The 17,283-nt window shown below is 45.7% G+C and overlaps 1 protein-coding gene across 1 annotated transcript in view; it reads left to right on the top strand.

Annotated features, from left to right (window-relative positions):
* Positions 1 to 17,283, top strand: part of LOC106608256 (formin) — a 47,485-nt gene that overhangs the window by 7,727 nt on the left and 22,475 nt on the right. The window contains exons 4-6 of the mRNA XM_014206108.2: positions 1,735 to 2,402; positions 11,492 to 11,633; positions 14,221 to 14,308. Of these exons, the coding sequence (XP_014061583.2) occupies positions 1,735 to 2,402; positions 11,492 to 11,633; positions 14,221 to 14,308 (898 nt within the window). The remainder of the gene's footprint in view (positions 1 to 1,734; positions 2,403 to 11,491; positions 11,634 to 14,220; positions 14,309 to 17,283) is intronic.

Here is a 17,283-nt window from a genome sequence, read left to right as displayed (position 1 = left end):
TTCACTCATGCTGCCAAACATACCCTCGTAAAACTGACTATCCTACCAATCCTCGACTTCAGCGATGTCATTTACAAAATAGCCTCCAACACTGTACTCAGCAAATTGGATGCAGTCTGTCACAGTGCTATCCGTTTTGTCACCAAAGCCCCATATTCTACCCACCACTGCGACCTGTATGCTCTCGTTGGCTGGTCCTCGCTACATATTCATCGCCAAACCCACTGGCTCCAGGTCATCTATAAGTCTTTGCTAGGTAAAGCTCCACCTTTTCTCAGCTCACTGGTAACAATAGCAACACCCACCCGTAGAACGCGCCCCAGCAGGTATATTTCACTGGTCATCCCCAAAGCCAACACCTCCTTTGGCCGCCTTTCCTTCCAGTTCTCTGCTGCCAATGACTGGAACAAATTGCAAAAATCACTGACTTTAAGCATCAGCTGTCAGAGCAGCTTACCGATCACTGCAGCTCTACACAGCTCATCTGTAAATAGCCCATCCAACCAACTACCTACCTCATCCCCATATTTGTTTTTGTTTTTCTTCTCTTTTGCACACCAGTATTTCTACTGCACATCCTCATCTGCACATATATCACTCCAGTGTAAATTGTAATTACTTCGCCACTATTGGCCTATTTATTGCCTTACCTCCTTACTTCATTTGCACACACTGTATACAGATTCTTCTATTGTGTTATTGACTGTACGTTTGTTTATATGTAACTCTGTGTTGTTGTTTTTGTCGCACTACTTTGCTTTATCTTGGCCAGGTCGCAGTTGTAAATGACAACTTGTGGCCTACCTGGTTAAATAAAGGTGAAATAAAATAAATTAAAATAAATAAATAAAACAACCCTAACACAACCCTAACCTTAACACAACCCTAACCCTAACACAACCCCAACACAACCCTAACCCCAAAACAACCCTAGCCCCAAAATAACCCTAACACAACCCTAACCCTAACACAACCCTAACACAACCCCAACACAACCCTAACACAACCCTAACACAAACCTAACCTTAACACAACCCTAACACAACCCTAACACAACCCCAACACAACCCTAACACAACCCTAACACAACCCTAACCTTAACACAACCCTAACCCTAACACAACCCCAAAACAACCCTAACACAACCCTAACACAACCCCAACACAACCCCAACCCAACACAACCCCAACACAACCCTAACACAACCCTAACCCCAAAACAACCCTAGCCCCAAAATAACCCTGACACAACCTTAACCCTAACACAACCCTAACCCTAACACAACCTTAACACAACCCTAACACAACCCTAACCATAACACAACCCGAACCCCAAAACAACCCTAACACAACCCTAACACAACCCTAACCTTAACACAACCCTTACCCTAACACAACCCTAACCCTAACACAACCCTAACACAACCCTAACCCTAAACACAACCCCAACACAACCCTAACCCCAAAACAACCCTAGCCCCAAAATAACCCTAACACAACCTTAACCCTAACACAACCCTAACCTTAACACAACCTTAACACAACCCTAACACAACCCTAACACAACCCTAACCTTAACACAACCCTAACCCCAACACAACCCTAACCCCAAAACAACCCTAACACAACCTTAACACAACCCTAACCCTAACACAACCCCAACACAACCCTAATCCCAAAACAACTCTAACCCTAAAACAACCCTAACCTTAACCTCCTATAAATATGAATGCAGGAGGACTATAGGAAGCAGCTGCGCCAGCTGAGAGGGGACAACGAAGAGTGTGTATCCCATCTGGAGGTCACCTTGGCCAGGCTACAAAGTGACTTGGCCCTGGGTGCCCACCACCGCCGTGGAGACCTCCGAGACGTGGCCGTATCCACGGGAGATGACCTCTCATCCCGGGCCTTCCACACTGTGTGCGTCCAGACGGACCACATGACCTTCCCCCAACCCCCCCTCAACTTGCCTAAGAGACTGGACCTGGCTTCTATCAGTCTAAATCTGTCTGGACAGGCTACCGCTCCCTCTTCTTCCCCCGTTCATCTCCCTCTACCTCCTGCTCCTCCACTCCCACTATCCGAGCCACCTGCACCTCATGAAGGCTTATTATCAGGCAACCTAGCCCTTCCTCCCCCTCCTCCTCCTCCTCTTCCTTTCCTTCCTGCTCTAACCCAGACCCAGGGACTCGACGGGCCCCCTCCATCTCTTCCACCCCCTCCACCAGGGTCCGCCCCTCCACCTCCACCCCCTCCACCAGGCTGTGGCCCCCCACCACCTCCCCCTCCAGGGTGTCTGACCTTCAGTACCATGCTAGATAAACCCCCCAGGAAGCCGGCTGTGCAACCAGCCTGCCCCATGAAGCCTCTCTACTGGACCAGGATACAGACACAGGACAACAAGTAGGTTTTACAACTAACAATCAATTCAATTAAATAGGGAAAGTTTTATTTTAGATTTTTTGGGGGGGGGAAATTGTATAATTTTTTTTTTGTATCTGTCTGCCCAGGAACTACCGATGAAAACTAGCCAGCTGGCTAAATCTGGCACATTTACAGAATGTAATTAGTGTTCATTATCCCTGTCAAATTGATTAATCAATCAGTCAATCAATCAATCAAATGTATTTATAAAGCCCTTTTACATCAGCAGTTGTCACAAAGCTTTACAGTGACCTGGACTAGATGCAATCTCTTACACTGGTCCTGTATCTATTTGTTGTGAAGGCCTATAGATAACTCATATTGTTACTGTCAGGCCAAACAGACCTAGGACCAGGCTAGTAATCCCTCACTATTTTGTTCAACCACTTTTTCGAGTTCTTGTTAAACCTATTCATTCCTTGTGGAATATGAGTTCCATTAACAAATCGCTTCCACCCCAATCTTGTTCTAAGTTTGTCTCGTAAGAGCCTGGTATAAACGTCTTGGGTGGCTGTACACTAGACAACTCAGTGTGGTCTGCGAGACAGTTGCCAGTAACACACCAGGCATGGATTCTAGTGGCATCCATCTCTCTACTGTTGTACTGTAAACTGATACCTTGTGAACGTACTTGTTCTCACTCACAGTTCTCCATCCAGCCAATGTAGTCCACCACAGCCTGTAATGTTCTGCGTGTGGCTCTGTTAAATTGCTGTTGCTCAACACCAACATCCTCTCTGGATGGTGTTTCATCCTGGTGGTGAGAAAGGAAGAGAGAAAATAGCACAACATTACACACTGTGTATGGAACTGATCTAGACATATTTCTCAATTCAATTTCAATTCATTTCAATTTAATTCAATTCAATTTCAATTCAATTCAATTTCAATTCAATTTAATTTAATTCAATTCAATTTAATGGCTTTATTGGCATGGGGAAACATATGAAATAAATAATAAACAAAAGTCAAATTTAACAAAAAAAAAACATTTACAGTAAACATTACACTCACAAAAGTTCCAAAAGAATAACGACATTTCAAATGTCATATTATATCTATATACAATGTTGTAATGATGTGCAAATAGTTAAAGTACAAAAAGGAAAATAAATAAACATAAATATAGGTTATATTTACAGTGGTGTTTGTTCTTCACTGGTTGCCCTTTTCTTGTGGCAACAGGTCACAAATATTGCTGCTGTGATGGCACACTGGTATTTCACCCAGTAGATATGGGAGTTTATCAAAATTGGGTTTGCTTTTGAATTCTTTGTGGGTCTGTGTAATCTGAGGGAAATATGTGTCTGTAATATGGTCATACATTTGGCAGGAGGTTAGGAAGTGCAGCTCAGTTTCCACCTCATTTTGTTGGCAGTGTGCACATAGCCTGTCTTCTCTTGAGTTCCAGGTCTGCCTTCGGCGGCCTTTCTCAATAGCAATACTATGCTCACTGTAATACTATGCTCACCGTAATTTTGAATCAGTCACAGTGGTCAGGGATTCTGCCACTGTGTACTCTCTGTTTAGGGCCAAATAGCATTCTAGTTTGCTCTGTTTTTTGTAAAGTCTTTCCAATGTGTCAAGTAATTATCTTTTTGTTTTCTCATGATTTGATTGGGTCTAATTGTGATGCTGTCCTGTGGCTCTGTGGGGTCTGTTTGTGTTTGTGAACAGAGCCCCAGGACCAGCTTGTTTAGGGACTCTTCTCCAGGTTCATCTCTCTGTGGGTGAGGCTTTGTTATGGAAGGTTAGGGAATCACTTCCTTTTAGGTGATTGTAGGATTTAACGTTGCTTTGCTGAATTTTGATAATTAGCGGGTATCGGCCTAATTCTGCTCTGCATGCATTATTTGGTGTTATATGTTGTACACTCAGGATATTTTAGCAGAATTCTGCATGCAGAGTCTCAATTTGGTGTTTGTTCCATTTTGTGAATTCTTGGTTGGTGAGCGGACCCCAGACCTCACAACCATTAAGGGCAATGGGTTCTATAACTGATTCAAGTATTTTTTTGCCAGATCCTAATTGGTATGTCGAATTTTATGTTCCTTTTGATGGCATAGAAGGCCCTTCTTGGAGGGAATGTTCTCTCCTCCAGGATGGTGTTTGTCCCCCTGTGTGCTAATGGTGTCAGGTTCTTGTCCAGTTCTGTGGTTTAGGTCCGGACCATCACAGTAGGTGTGAGCAGAGCATGTTGAGCATCTGATACATACCTCTTAGGTCACAGGATGGGTCTTGGGCGGGTGTAATAGTGGGGGTTGGGCCTGTTGCTCTACTCACGGCCTGGGCATATGTCCTGCTGTCATGTTGAGGTCCTTGCTGCAGGGGCAGGGGGCATGGGGTGGGCAGAAGGGGCATAGGTCTGGTATGGGGGGGGGGGGGCTATACAAGGTGTTGCCAGGGTTTGTTTGGGGTGGTGTCAGCTGGTTGGGTGTGGCTGGTGATGCTGTGGTCTGGGTGTAGGTCCTCTTGGCGTGGGTTCTCTCAGTGCAGGTCCTTCAGGATTGGGTCTTTCAGGTCTGGTCTGGGTGGGGTGTCCGTTGTGAGGTGCTGAGGCTACGGTTGAGGGTGACGTCCTTCAGGGTCCTGGCAAAAGTTGGGATTGCTGCCTTGTGGAGGTGGACCTGGTCGTAAAGGCTGTTCAAGTCCAGGGTGGAGTGGTAGGCCAGGTAGACATTAGGTTTTGAGGCACAGTCTCACGAAATGCTTGCATTCACCCACTGTATGGTGGCAGGGTGAAAGTATTTTCGTGGTTCCAGGGTGGAGATAAACACTGGTGCGTTGGGGAAAGTGGAAGAAGCTTTTTCAATCACTCCCTAGAGTGCTGTGGCCACCCTTTCCTGCTGGTCCCTCAGGTCATTTGTGCCCGTGTGAATGATGATGTGGCTGGGGGACCCTAGTCTGTCCTCTGACAACAGCTCCAGGGTATGTCCAGTGTTTGAGCACCAGAGTTTAGCCACTTTGTGTTTGGGAAAACATTTATCCTCTTGAATGTATTTGCCATTTGAGTCAATGAGGAGCACAATCTCTGGCTTTTGTGTGTCCTCAGTGGATGTGTGGGGGTTGTCAAGAGAGCTAACAGGGGAGCTGACCGGGGGGCTGTTAGGAGGGGTGGGTCCTGTGTTGTCTGTCCCCTGTTGGGTTGGTGGGTGCTGTGTTGTCTGTCCCCTGTTGGGTTGGTGGGTGCTGTATTGTCTGTCCCCTGTTGGGTTGGTGGGTCCTGTGTTGTCTCTCCCCGGTTGGGTTGGTGGGTCCTGTGTTGTCTCTCCCCTGTTGGGTTGGTGTGTGCTGTGTTGTCTCTCCCCTGTTGGGTTGGTGGGTGCTGTGTTGTCTGTCCCCTGTTGGGTTGGTGGGTGCTGTGTTGTCTGTCCCCTGTTGGGTTGGTGGGTGCTGTGTTGTCTGTCCCATTGTTGTGTTGAGGTTGTGGTCCGGGTCTGAGGTGGGCTGTTCTGCTGGCTTCTCTGGGGGAGTGTCCTGCTCTCTGTCATACCTCAGCGTTCTCAACTCCTCCTTCAGTGCCATGTGTGCCTCTTTAAGTTCTCTCACCCCAGTCCGTAGAGCAGCCAGCTCTCTCAGACAGCCGTCCGTCTCCACCTTCTGCCCTCCGGGTCTTGTTGGGGGGATGTAGTTGTGCTGGTCTGTTTTGTGGGTTTGTTCTGTCTGGATTGTGTGGACTAGCTCTCTGAGCTCCACCATGTCTCTCTCCAGCTCTGTGAATTTAACCCTCCCAATGATGGATGAGCAGTGCAGTTGTGGGACCTGGGTGTGTTCAGTGGTGGGGGGGACGATCCTCGTCTGCAGGACAGTTTGAAGAGGTGTGATCAGACTGACTCAGGATGGGGGAGTCATCACAGAGAGAGATCTTTTCCTGCTGTGCTCTCTCTTTGATCCCGTAAAAGTCCGTCTGGAACTACATGAGGATGCCCTGCACCATTACTATCCCAGACTGAGGATGCCCTGCACCATTACTGTCCCAGACTGAGGATGCCCTGCACCATTACTGTCCCAGACTGATGATGCCCTGCACCATTACTGTCCCAGACTGAGGATGCCCTGCACCATTACTGTCCCAGACTGATGATGCCCTGCACCATTACTGTCCCAGACTGAGGATGCCCTGCACCATTACTGTACCAGACTGATGATGCCCTGCACCATTACTGTCCCATACTGATGATGCCCTGCACCATTACTGTCCCAGACTGAGGATGCCCTGCACCATTACTGTCCCAGACTGAGGATGCCCTGCACCATTACTGTACCAGACTGAGGATGCCCTGCACCATTACTGTCCCAGACTGAGGATGCCCTGCACCATTACTGTCCCAGACTGAGGATGCCCTGCACCATTACTGTCCCAGACTGATGATGCCCTGCACCATTACTGTCCCAGACTGAGGAGGCCCTGCACCATTACTGTCCCAGACTGATGATGCCCTGCACCATTACTGTCCCAGACTGATGATGCCCTGCACCATTACTGTCCCAGACTGAGGATGCCCTGCACCATTACTGTCCCAGACTGAGGATGCCCTGCACCATTACTGTCCCAGACTGAGGATGCCCTGCACCATTACTGTCCCAGACTGAGGATGCCCTGCACCATTACTGTCCCAGACTGAGGATGGCCTGCACCATTACTGTCCCAGACTTGTACATGTTAACAGAGGTTGTTTCAATTTCCTCAATGTCTAGTATTGGCCACGCTGGGCCAATACCCTCTCTCTTGTCATAGAGGTAGTGTGATCTAATACCACTGTGCCATGTCAGGGATGGTCTGTGTTAATATAGCACTGTGTCATGCCAGGGGATGGTCTGTGTTAATATAGCACTGTGTCATGCCAGGGGATGGTCTGGTTAATATAGCACTGTGCCATGTCAGGGGATGGTCTGGTTAATATAGCACTGTGTCATGCCAGGGGATGGTCTGGTTAATATAGCACTGTGCCATGCCAGGAGATGGTCTGGTTAATATAGCGCTGTGCCATGCCAGGGGATGGTCTGGTTAATATAGCACTGTGCCATGCCAGGGGATGGTCTGGTTAATATAGCGCTGTGCCATGCCAGGGGATGGTCTGGTTAATATAGCACTGTGTCATGCCAGGGGATGGTCTGATTAATATAGCACTGTGCCATGCCAGGGGATGGTCTGGTTAATATAGCACTGTGTCATGCCAGGGGATGGTCTGATTAATATAGCACTGTGCCATGCCAGGGGATGGTCTGGTTAATATAGCACTGTGTCATGCCAGGGGATGGTCTGATTAATATAGCACTGTGCCATGCCAGGGGATGGTCTGGTTAATATAGCACTGTGTCATGCCAGGGGATGGTCTGATTAATATAGCACTGTGCCATGCCAGGGGATGGTCTGGTTAATATAGCACTGTGCCATGCCAGGAGATGGTCTGGTTAATATAGCGCTGTGCCATGCCAGGGGATGGTCTGGTTAATATAGCACTGTGCCATGCCAGGGGATGGTCTGGTTAATATAGCGCTGTGCCATGCCAGGGGATGGTCTGGTTAATATAGCACTGTGCCATGCCAGGGGATGGTCTGGTTAATATAGCACTGTGTCATGCCAGGGGATGGTCTGATTAATATAGCACTGTGCCATGCCAGGGGATGGTCTGGTTAATATAGCACTGTGTCATGCCAGGGGATGGTCTGTATTAATATAGCACTGTGCCAGGGGATGGTCTGGTTAATATAGCACTGTGTCATGCCAGGGGATGGTCTGATTAATATAGCACTGTGCCATGCCAGGGGATGGTCTGGTTAATATAGCACTGTGTCATGCCAGGGGATGGTCTGTGTTAATATAGCACTGTGCCATGCCAGGGGATGGTCTGGTTAATATAGCACTGTTGTGTCATGACCAAGGGGCAGGTATGTGACTCATGTAATTTAAAAAAGGAGTATAGATCCACTGGACAAACTCCCAAACATCTCCAGGGGGTGGCTCAGGTGCAGACGTGGATCGCTCCACTGCACTGTGGCGCCGATGCTGCGCCGGGCAGATGGGCCACTCGGGCTGGACGAGTATAGGGCACGCTGGGCCACTTGGGCTGGGCCGGAGGACAGGCGGGCCACTCGGGCTGGGCCGGAGGACAGGCGGGCCACTCGGGCTGGACCGGAGGACAGTCGGGCCGCTCTCACTGATCCGGGCAGTCGGGCCGCTCTGGCGGCTCCGGGCAGTCGGGCAGCTCTGGCGGCTCCGGGCAGTCGGGCAGCTCTGGCGACTCCTGGCTGGCGGGCAGCTCTGGCGACTCCTGGCTGGCGGGCAGCTCTGGCGACTCCTGGCTGGCGGGCAGCTCTGGCGACTCCTGACTGGCGGGCAGCTCTGGCGACTCCTGACTGGCGGGCAGCTCTGGCGACTCCTGAATGGCGGCAGCTCTGGCGACTCCTGACTGGCGGGCAGCAGGGCGACTCCTGACTGCGGGCAGCTCTGGCGACTCTTGACTGGCGGGCAGCTCTGGCGACTCTTGACTGGCGGGCAGCTCTGGCGACTCTTGACTGGCGGGCAGCTTTAGCGACTCTTGACTGGCGAGGCTGGGCTGACTTACTAGACGCCTGATGCGTGGGGCTGGTACTGGACGTGCCAGCCTGGAGACACGCACCTCCATGCTAGTGCGTCTAGCGGGAAACACCAGACCGTCGAGGCGCACTGGCGGTCTTGAGCGCAGGGTTGGCATCACCCCTTCCGGCTCGATGCTCCCCTCACCCTGGCACATGCGAGGCGCTGGTACAGGGCGGACTGGCCTGTGCGTCCGTATAGGCGAGATGGTGCGTACCTCAGCGTAACATGGCGCCCTCCACCTCATACGCACCTCCCTGTAATCACGGGTAGCTGGCTTACGGCTCTTCCTTGGCCTGGCCAAACTACCCGTGTGCCCTCCCCCAAAAAATTATTGAGGGTGCCTCTCCGGCTTCCTCGCCAGCCGTGTTCCAGCATAACGTTCGCGTTGGTTCCTCTGTCCAGCTGCCTCCACTCTCCTGAGTGCCTCCACCTGTTCCCATGGGAGGCGATCCCTTCTGGCCAGGATCTCTTCCCAAGTGTAGACTCCCTTGCTGTCCAGGACGTCCTCCCATGTCCATTCAACCACCCTGTTCTCCTGTGGCTTCCTCCTCTTCCGCTGCTTGGTCCTTTGGTGGTGGGTAGTTCTGTAACAAATGTCGTCATGAATGGACCAAGGCGCAGCAGGTATGTGGATAATCATGTTTTTTTTTATTTAAAAAAAAGGAGTAAAGTATCCACTGGACAAAACAATAAAGTCGACAGCAACAGTCTTGCATGCACATACAACGCAGTGCAAGGACAACGACCCACAATCCCAAAGAAAAACACACCCTTCTATATAGGACTCCCAATCAAAGGCAACTCAACACACCTGCCTTCAATTGGGAGTCCAATCCCCAACACAAACCCTTAACATACAAAAAACCTGCCACATCCTGACCAAAACTGATACAATACCTCCCTCTGCTGGTCAGGACGTGACAACTGTGTCATGCCAGGGGATGGTCTTTGTGGAAAATTAAGTTGCTTACATTCCCCTCTTTGTAGCAGTCAGCAAATAATGTCTCTGGATTGTCCTTATTCTGTGCAGTGTTATTTTTAATATCCATGGGGTACTGTATTACAATGACCTCTCCACAGGGATAAGCCATGGGGGCTTCAAAGGCCTCTGCATTTCAGTGCTAATTGAAGCTGCAGCCAGGTTAGTTCTGTGCTAGCAGGTTGGTAGCTTCGTAGCCTTATTTATGAAGCTTTATATAACAAAATGACCTAGAGATTATTGTCTTTTACTTTTTGGCTTCAGAAGTAGGTTCAGACTGAATATTACTCACTCAGTTTTGTGTTGGATGGTATATCCAGGTTCCACTGTGTTTCTTCTGCTGGTTTTGGTTTGTTAGAAGTTTTTTCTTGATAGTCCTTGGTAGTAATAGTCCATTCAGGCCATTTTGTCCAAAATCAAGGTTTTAGGTAAGGAATTTTGATATGGATTGAAGGTTTCCTGTAAATTCAAGGTTTTAGGTATGGAATGTTGATATGGATTGAAGGTTTCCTGTAAATTCAAGGTTTTAGGTATGGAGTTTTGATATGGATTGAAGGTATCCTGTAAATTGAAGTTGATCTACATTTATCCAACATTAATCTTTTTGCAGAATTACTCAGGAGCCCATGAGCTCTCTACCTCTCTCTCTTTCTCACTACCTCGCTCTCTCTTTCTCACTACCTCGCTCTCTCTTTCTCACTACCTCGCTCTCTCTTTCTCTCTCACTACCTCTCTCTCTCTTTCTCTCTCTCACTACCTCTCTCTCTCTTTCTCTCTCTCACTTTCTCACTACCTATTTCTCTCTCTCTCGCTTTCTCACTACCTCTTTCTCTTTCGATCTCTCACAACCTCTCTCTCTTTCGCTCTCTCACTACCTCTTTCTCTCTTTCACTACCTCTCTCTCTCTTTCTTTCTTTCACTACCTCTCTCTCTCACTACCTCTCTCTCTCTTTCTCTCTCTCACTACCCCTCTCTCTCTTTCACTACCTCTCTCTCTCTCTCTCTCTCTCTCTCTCACTACCTCTCTCTCTACCTCTCCCACTCACTACCTCTCTCACTACCTCTCTCACTCACTACCTCTCTCACTACCTCTCTCACTACCTCTCTCACTACCTCTCTCTCTCACTTTCTCACTACCTCTCTCTCTCTCACACTCTCTCTCTTACTACCTCTCTTTCTCCCGCTACCTCTCTTTCTCTCTCTCACTACCTCTCTCACTACCTCTCTCTCTTTCTCTCTCTCACTACCTCTCTCTCTCACTACCTCTCTCTCTTTCTCTCTCTCACTACCTCTCTCTTTCACTAACTCTCTCTCTCTCTCTCACTACCTCTCTCTCTACCTCTCTCACTCACTACCTCTCTCACTACCTCTCTCACTACCTCTCTCACACTACCTCTCTTTATCTCTCTCACTAACTCTCTTTCTCTCTCTCTTTCTCTCTCTCACTAACTCTCTTTCTCTCTCTCTCGCTCTCTCTCTCTTCCCCCCCATCTTCTCCTTTCCCAGTAAAGACACACTGTGGAACTCTCTTGAGGAACCCGACATCATCAACACCACAGAGTTTGAAGACCTGTTCTCCAAGACCACCATACAGACCAAGAGAAGACCTCTGGCAGAGGCCTATGAGAAGAAAGCCAAGGCCAAGAAGGTACAGTAGTCTGTATGTAGCTCAATACAAGGTAGCAATGTGTCTATTGTCCACTAGAGAACACTGGTATCTGACGATTAAACATACCAGCCTGGGACTTTCACTACATCTAGCTGTAACTACAGTTTTTCTCCAAATATTCAGCATTTTTGTATTGCTGGAGGCCAAGAGTGTCTGCATTTGCTCTTGGAATGGACATGATCTATCTATAGTCAGCCAAGATGAAGTCCCCATGGTCATCTTTCTATAGTCAGCCAAGATGAAGTCCCCATGGTCATCTATCTATATTCAGCCAAGTTGAAGTCCCCATGGTTATCTATCTATATTCAGCCAAGATGAAGTCCCCATGGTCATCTATCTATATTCAGCCAAGATGAAGTCCCCATGGTCATCTATCTATATTCAGCCAAGATGAAGTCCCCATGGTTATCTATCTATATTCAGCCAAGTTGAAGTCCCCATGGTCATCTATCTATATTCAGCCAAGATGAAGTCCCCATGGTTATCTATCTATATTCAGCCAAGATGAAGTCCCCATGGTTATCTATCTATATTCAGCCAAGTTGAAGTCCCCATGGTTATCTATCTATATTCAGCCAAGTTGAAGTCCCCATGGTCATCTATCTATATTCAGCCAAGATGAAGTCCCCATGGTCATCTATCTATATTCAGCCAAGATGAAGTCCCCATGGTTATCTATCTATATTCAGCCAAGATGAAGTCCCCATGGTTATCTATCTATATTCAGCCAAGATGAAGTCCCCATGGTTATCTATCTATATTCAGCCAAGATGAAGTCCCCATGGTCATCTATCTATATTCAGCCAAGATGAAGTCCCCATGGTTATCTATCTATATTCAGCCAAGATGAAGTCCCCATGGTTATCTATCTATATTCAGCCAAGATGAAGTCCCCATGGTTATCTATCTATATTCAGCCAAGATGAAGTCCCCATGGTCATCTATCTATATTCAGCCAAGATGAAGTCCCCATGGTTATCTATCTATATTCAGCCAAGATGAAGTCCCCATGGTCATCTATCTATATTCAGCCAAGATGAAGTCCCCATGGTCATCTTTCTATAGTCAGCCAAGACACATGGAAAAGTCTTCCAGCTACAGCTCTGGCTATGAATTATGCAAGGTTTCCACTTTAATAGATACTGCACACCATGTTGTGACCTTCAATGTACTTTATTACCTCTTTGGACTGTGATGATATTCTTCATCAGAGAGAGAAAGAGAGAGCGAGAGAGAGAGAGAGGAGAGAGAGAGAGAGAGAGAGAGAGAGAGAGAGAGAGAGCTGCAAAAATATCCTGAGTTGCACTTCCTATCCTCCTGCCAAATGTATGACCATATTAGAGACACATATTTACCTCAGATTACACAGACCCACAAAGATTTTTGATAAACTCCCATATCTATTGGGTTAAACACAAGTGTGCCATCACAGCAGCAAGATGTGTGACCTGTTGCCACAAGAAAAGTTCAACCAGTGAAGAACAAACACCATTGTAAATACAACCTATATTTATGTTTATTTATTTTCCCTTTTGTACTTTAACTATTTGCACATCAGTTCAACACTGTATATATACATAATATGACATCTGAAATGTCTTTATTCTATTGGAACTTCTGTAAGTGTAATGTTTACTGTAAATTTTTTATTGTTTATTTCACTTTTGTTTATTATCTACTTCACTTGCTTTGGTAATGTTAACATATGTTTCCCATGCCCTTTGAATTGAATTGAACGAGAGAGGGGGGGGAAGAGAGTGAGAGAGTCAGAGAGGGGAGGGGGGGAAGAGAGAAAGACAGAGATGGGGAGACAGAAGAGAGAGAGAGAGGGGCAGGGGGAGAGAAGAGAGAGAGAGGGGAGAAGGAGGGGAGAGAAGAGAGAGAGAGAGAGAGAAAGACAGAAAAGGTAGTGGGGGAGAGAGAAGAGAGAGAGAGTGGCTCTGCTCTCCATTAATGACCCTCTATTAGTTTCCATTAGTCCAGCTCCCTTCCTCTTACCTCGTCTGATGGTCAGCCACGCTCCACTGTTGTCATGGTCACTGTGTTGTCCTCCTCTCCCTGGTCAGATCATAAAGCTGCTGGATGGGAAGACTAATATCTGACCCAGTGTCAGTTTTCTCTCTTTCTCCATCAGATCATTAAGCTGCTAGAATGGAAGACTAATATCTGACCCAGTGTCAGTTTTCTCTCTTTCTCCATCAGATCATTAAGCTGCTAGAATGGAAGACTAATATCTGACCCAGTGTCAGTTTTCTCTCTTTCTCCATCAGATCATTAAGCTGCTAGAATGGAAGACTAATATCTGACCCATTGTCAGTTTTCTCTCTTTCTCCATCAGATCATTAAGCTGCTAGAATGGAAGACTAATATCTGACCCAGTGTCAGTTTCTCTCTTTCTCCATCAGATCATTAAGCTGCTAGAATGGAAGACTAATATCTGACCCAGTGTCAGTTTTCTCTCTTTCTCCATCAGATCATTAAGCTGCTAGAATGGAAGACTAATATCTGACCCTGTGTCAGTGGTTAGAGGCAACTTCTACTCACACAGTTTTCTCTCCTCCTGCAGATCATGAAGCTTCTGGATGGGAAGCGTTCCCAGGCCGTTGGGATACTCATCTCTAGTCTGCACCTGGAGATGAAGGACATACAGCAAGGTGAGTGACACATAGCATTGGTTTTCAAACCTCTCCTCTGGGATTATTAGGTGAATCAGATTAGGTGAACCTTGATTAGTTGAATCGGGAGAGCTAATTCAGGGCTACAACAAAATAGTGAAACGTCTGGTATCCCCGAGATGAGGTTTGAAATCCACTGATATATACTGTACATCTAACATCGTCTCTGAGAAGAAGGGTGCATATATACTCTATTTTAAATGTAATCTTGACATTCAACAGAGGCTTTTATCCAAAGTTATTACATAAATAGTAGATAAATGCCTATGTGGCCCATGTAGGACCAGAGCACACAACTTTAATCTAAGATAGTCTAGCACGATTTATAGTTTACACATACATTATATTTAATATTTGTGTCCCACGTTGAACTCAAACCCACAACTCAAGCACCACCCACTGGGCACACAACATCATTTCAACGTGGATAATTGGGTAATATTTGGTTGAGACGTTGATCAATGCAACTGGGCACAGCACATCATTTCAACGTGGATAATTGGGTAATATTTGGTTGAGATCAATGCAATTACGTCCTATATTCACCCATTCAAAAAGACCACCAAAACTAAGTTGAATGTCCAATGTGTTATCACTATGCTTTCAACCACAACGAAATTCCAATGGAAAAATTAGTTTGGGTTTAGTTGTCACCCAAAATGTCTATCACTGCACTTTCAAACATTTTAAAGTCCAGCAAAGTTTAAATTGGAATACAATTTTTAAAAATCAAAAAGATGTTTTGTTTATTTATACAACAGTATAGATCCCTTTCCTGCAGTAAAATGATCAAATCACCCTCTAGTGGCCTCATTGGTGGAATGTTATTCATATTTTCAGAATTTCAGAATTCATAAACATTCTAAAATAAAAATATAAGAGAAATGTATCCAGTGTTTCTATAGCAAACGGTTTTGTTATATTTCAGACTTCTGTGATGTATAGAAAGTGTAATATTAATATGCAAACTCAAAATTGAATGCATTTTAAATCTATATCTGAAGTGGTACAGGTGTCTTCTTTCTTTAAGTCCATAACCATGTGTGTGAGGTGTAAACTTTTGTTTCACAGTAGATTAGTTTAAGACTACCAAGAAACACTCTGTGTGACCCTGATTTAGCCCACTGCAGTAAAAAGTTAATTAATATCGCTGTGCTTCATTTAATAGCAGAACCAAATGACCTGGATTGCAGTTTAGATTACATTAAAAGTACATAAGGAGAACTTTATAGTTACAGTAACCTCTAAATGTGGCCATGGATGTGTTACTCATTTTACAGTTCAATGTTACATTAGATGTAAGATGGCCTTAACTTTAGGCTATTTACTGTATAACAAAAGTAATATTTAATTGTGTTTGGTTGACAACGCAACTCAATATCAACATTTAAATGAGATGTAGATCACTAGATCTACTGCTTGGATTGTTCCACCTGAGCCACTGACTTAATTCCATTCTTTAACTTTAATCCAACATGTCATTTTTAAACTGTCCACAAGTTAATAGGATATTTATTGTATTTCAAAAGCGATGTTGAATTGTGTTTGGTTGTTATGGCAACCATATGTCAACATTTGAAGGAGATGTATCTCTTTAGATAGTTCCAATTGTGCCACTGACTTAGACTGGGAAACTTTAAATGCACTTTAAATAAACTTTGATTTGATTTAGTCCTTTTCTTTAACATAGATTTTTGGTTGAGATGGAGACGTGAATCCAACATATCAATGATTAATTTGTAGACAAACTGGAATTAAAGCCAGACTAAGTCAGTGGCACAGATGAAACAATCCAAGCAGAATATATATCTCCTTCAAATGTTGATATTTGGTTGTGTTGACAACCAAACACAATATCACTAAATATTATTCCATTTTAAATGAACCAGAGCTTGAAATCCTAGGCCTATTGTATTGTCTATTTTTAATGGAATTCTGGGTTAATTTGAAACAATAACTGTTGATGACTTTGCAAGTGCTATATAGGCATATACATAGCATCATTCATGATAAATGAGTGATACATGTATGTTCACATTTCATTTGCACTGTTAAACCTTTGGAAAGACTTTGATAGCAACAGTAAATCTATTTAATTTTTAAGTGGAAATCTCTCAACATTCATTCTCACGATAGCACACTGGTAATGGTCATAGCAAACAGGGCTGATCTTGATTAAAACCCTGGATGGGAGAACAAAGCGTAGTTGTAGATTGATCAATTCTCCACCAGGAGGTGCTGGCCAGACACATGTATTTTTTCTGATAGTGGATATAGCGTTGAAGATCTGACGATGTTTTAAAGTTACAAATTCAACATATTTTATACAAGGTTTGTCTATGTTGAAATTTGGTTACCATGGTGACATAATCCTGTGCTTGAAATTTCCCCTCAAAACAACATTTAACCTTGATTACTTTTTTCAAATCCAATTTATTTTCCACGTAGCGTCCACGTAGCAATGCGTTGACAAATTACGTTGAAACAACTTTGATTCAACCAGTTTGTGCTCAGTGGGGAGGCAGGTAGCCTGGCGGGCAGTGGAGTTGGGCTGGTATCCAAAAGGTTGCTAGATCGAATCCCCAAGCTGACAAGGTTCAAATCTGTTTTTCTGCCCCTGAGCAAGACAGTTGGGCTTCGATGATGTGGATGTCGATTAAGGCAGCCCACCACACCTCTCTGATTCAGAGGGGTTGGGTTAAATGCGGAAGACACGTTTCAGTTGAAGGCATTCAGTTGTACAACTGACTCGGTATCCCCCTTTACATGTGGGTAATCTATGCAGGGTTACGCGCCAACCAAGGGAGTCATCTGAACCACAACTAAACATCTGACTCTTAGCCCCTGTACCCTGTATTTGACTTCAGACAGACAGACAGACAGACAGACAGACAGACAGACAGACAGACAGACAGACAGACAGACAGACAGACAGACAGACAGACAGACAGACA

The sequence above is a fragment of the Salmo salar genome, chromosome ssa06 (assembly GCF_905237065.1).
Source record: "Salmo salar chromosome ssa06, Ssal_v3.1, whole genome shotgun sequence".
NCBI classification, from domain to species: domain Eukaryota; kingdom Metazoa; phylum Chordata; class Actinopteri; order Salmoniformes; family Salmonidae; genus Salmo; species Salmo salar.
The sequence above is the reverse complement of the archived record's forward strand: the minus strand, read 5'-3'. Positions and strand labels throughout refer to the sequence as shown.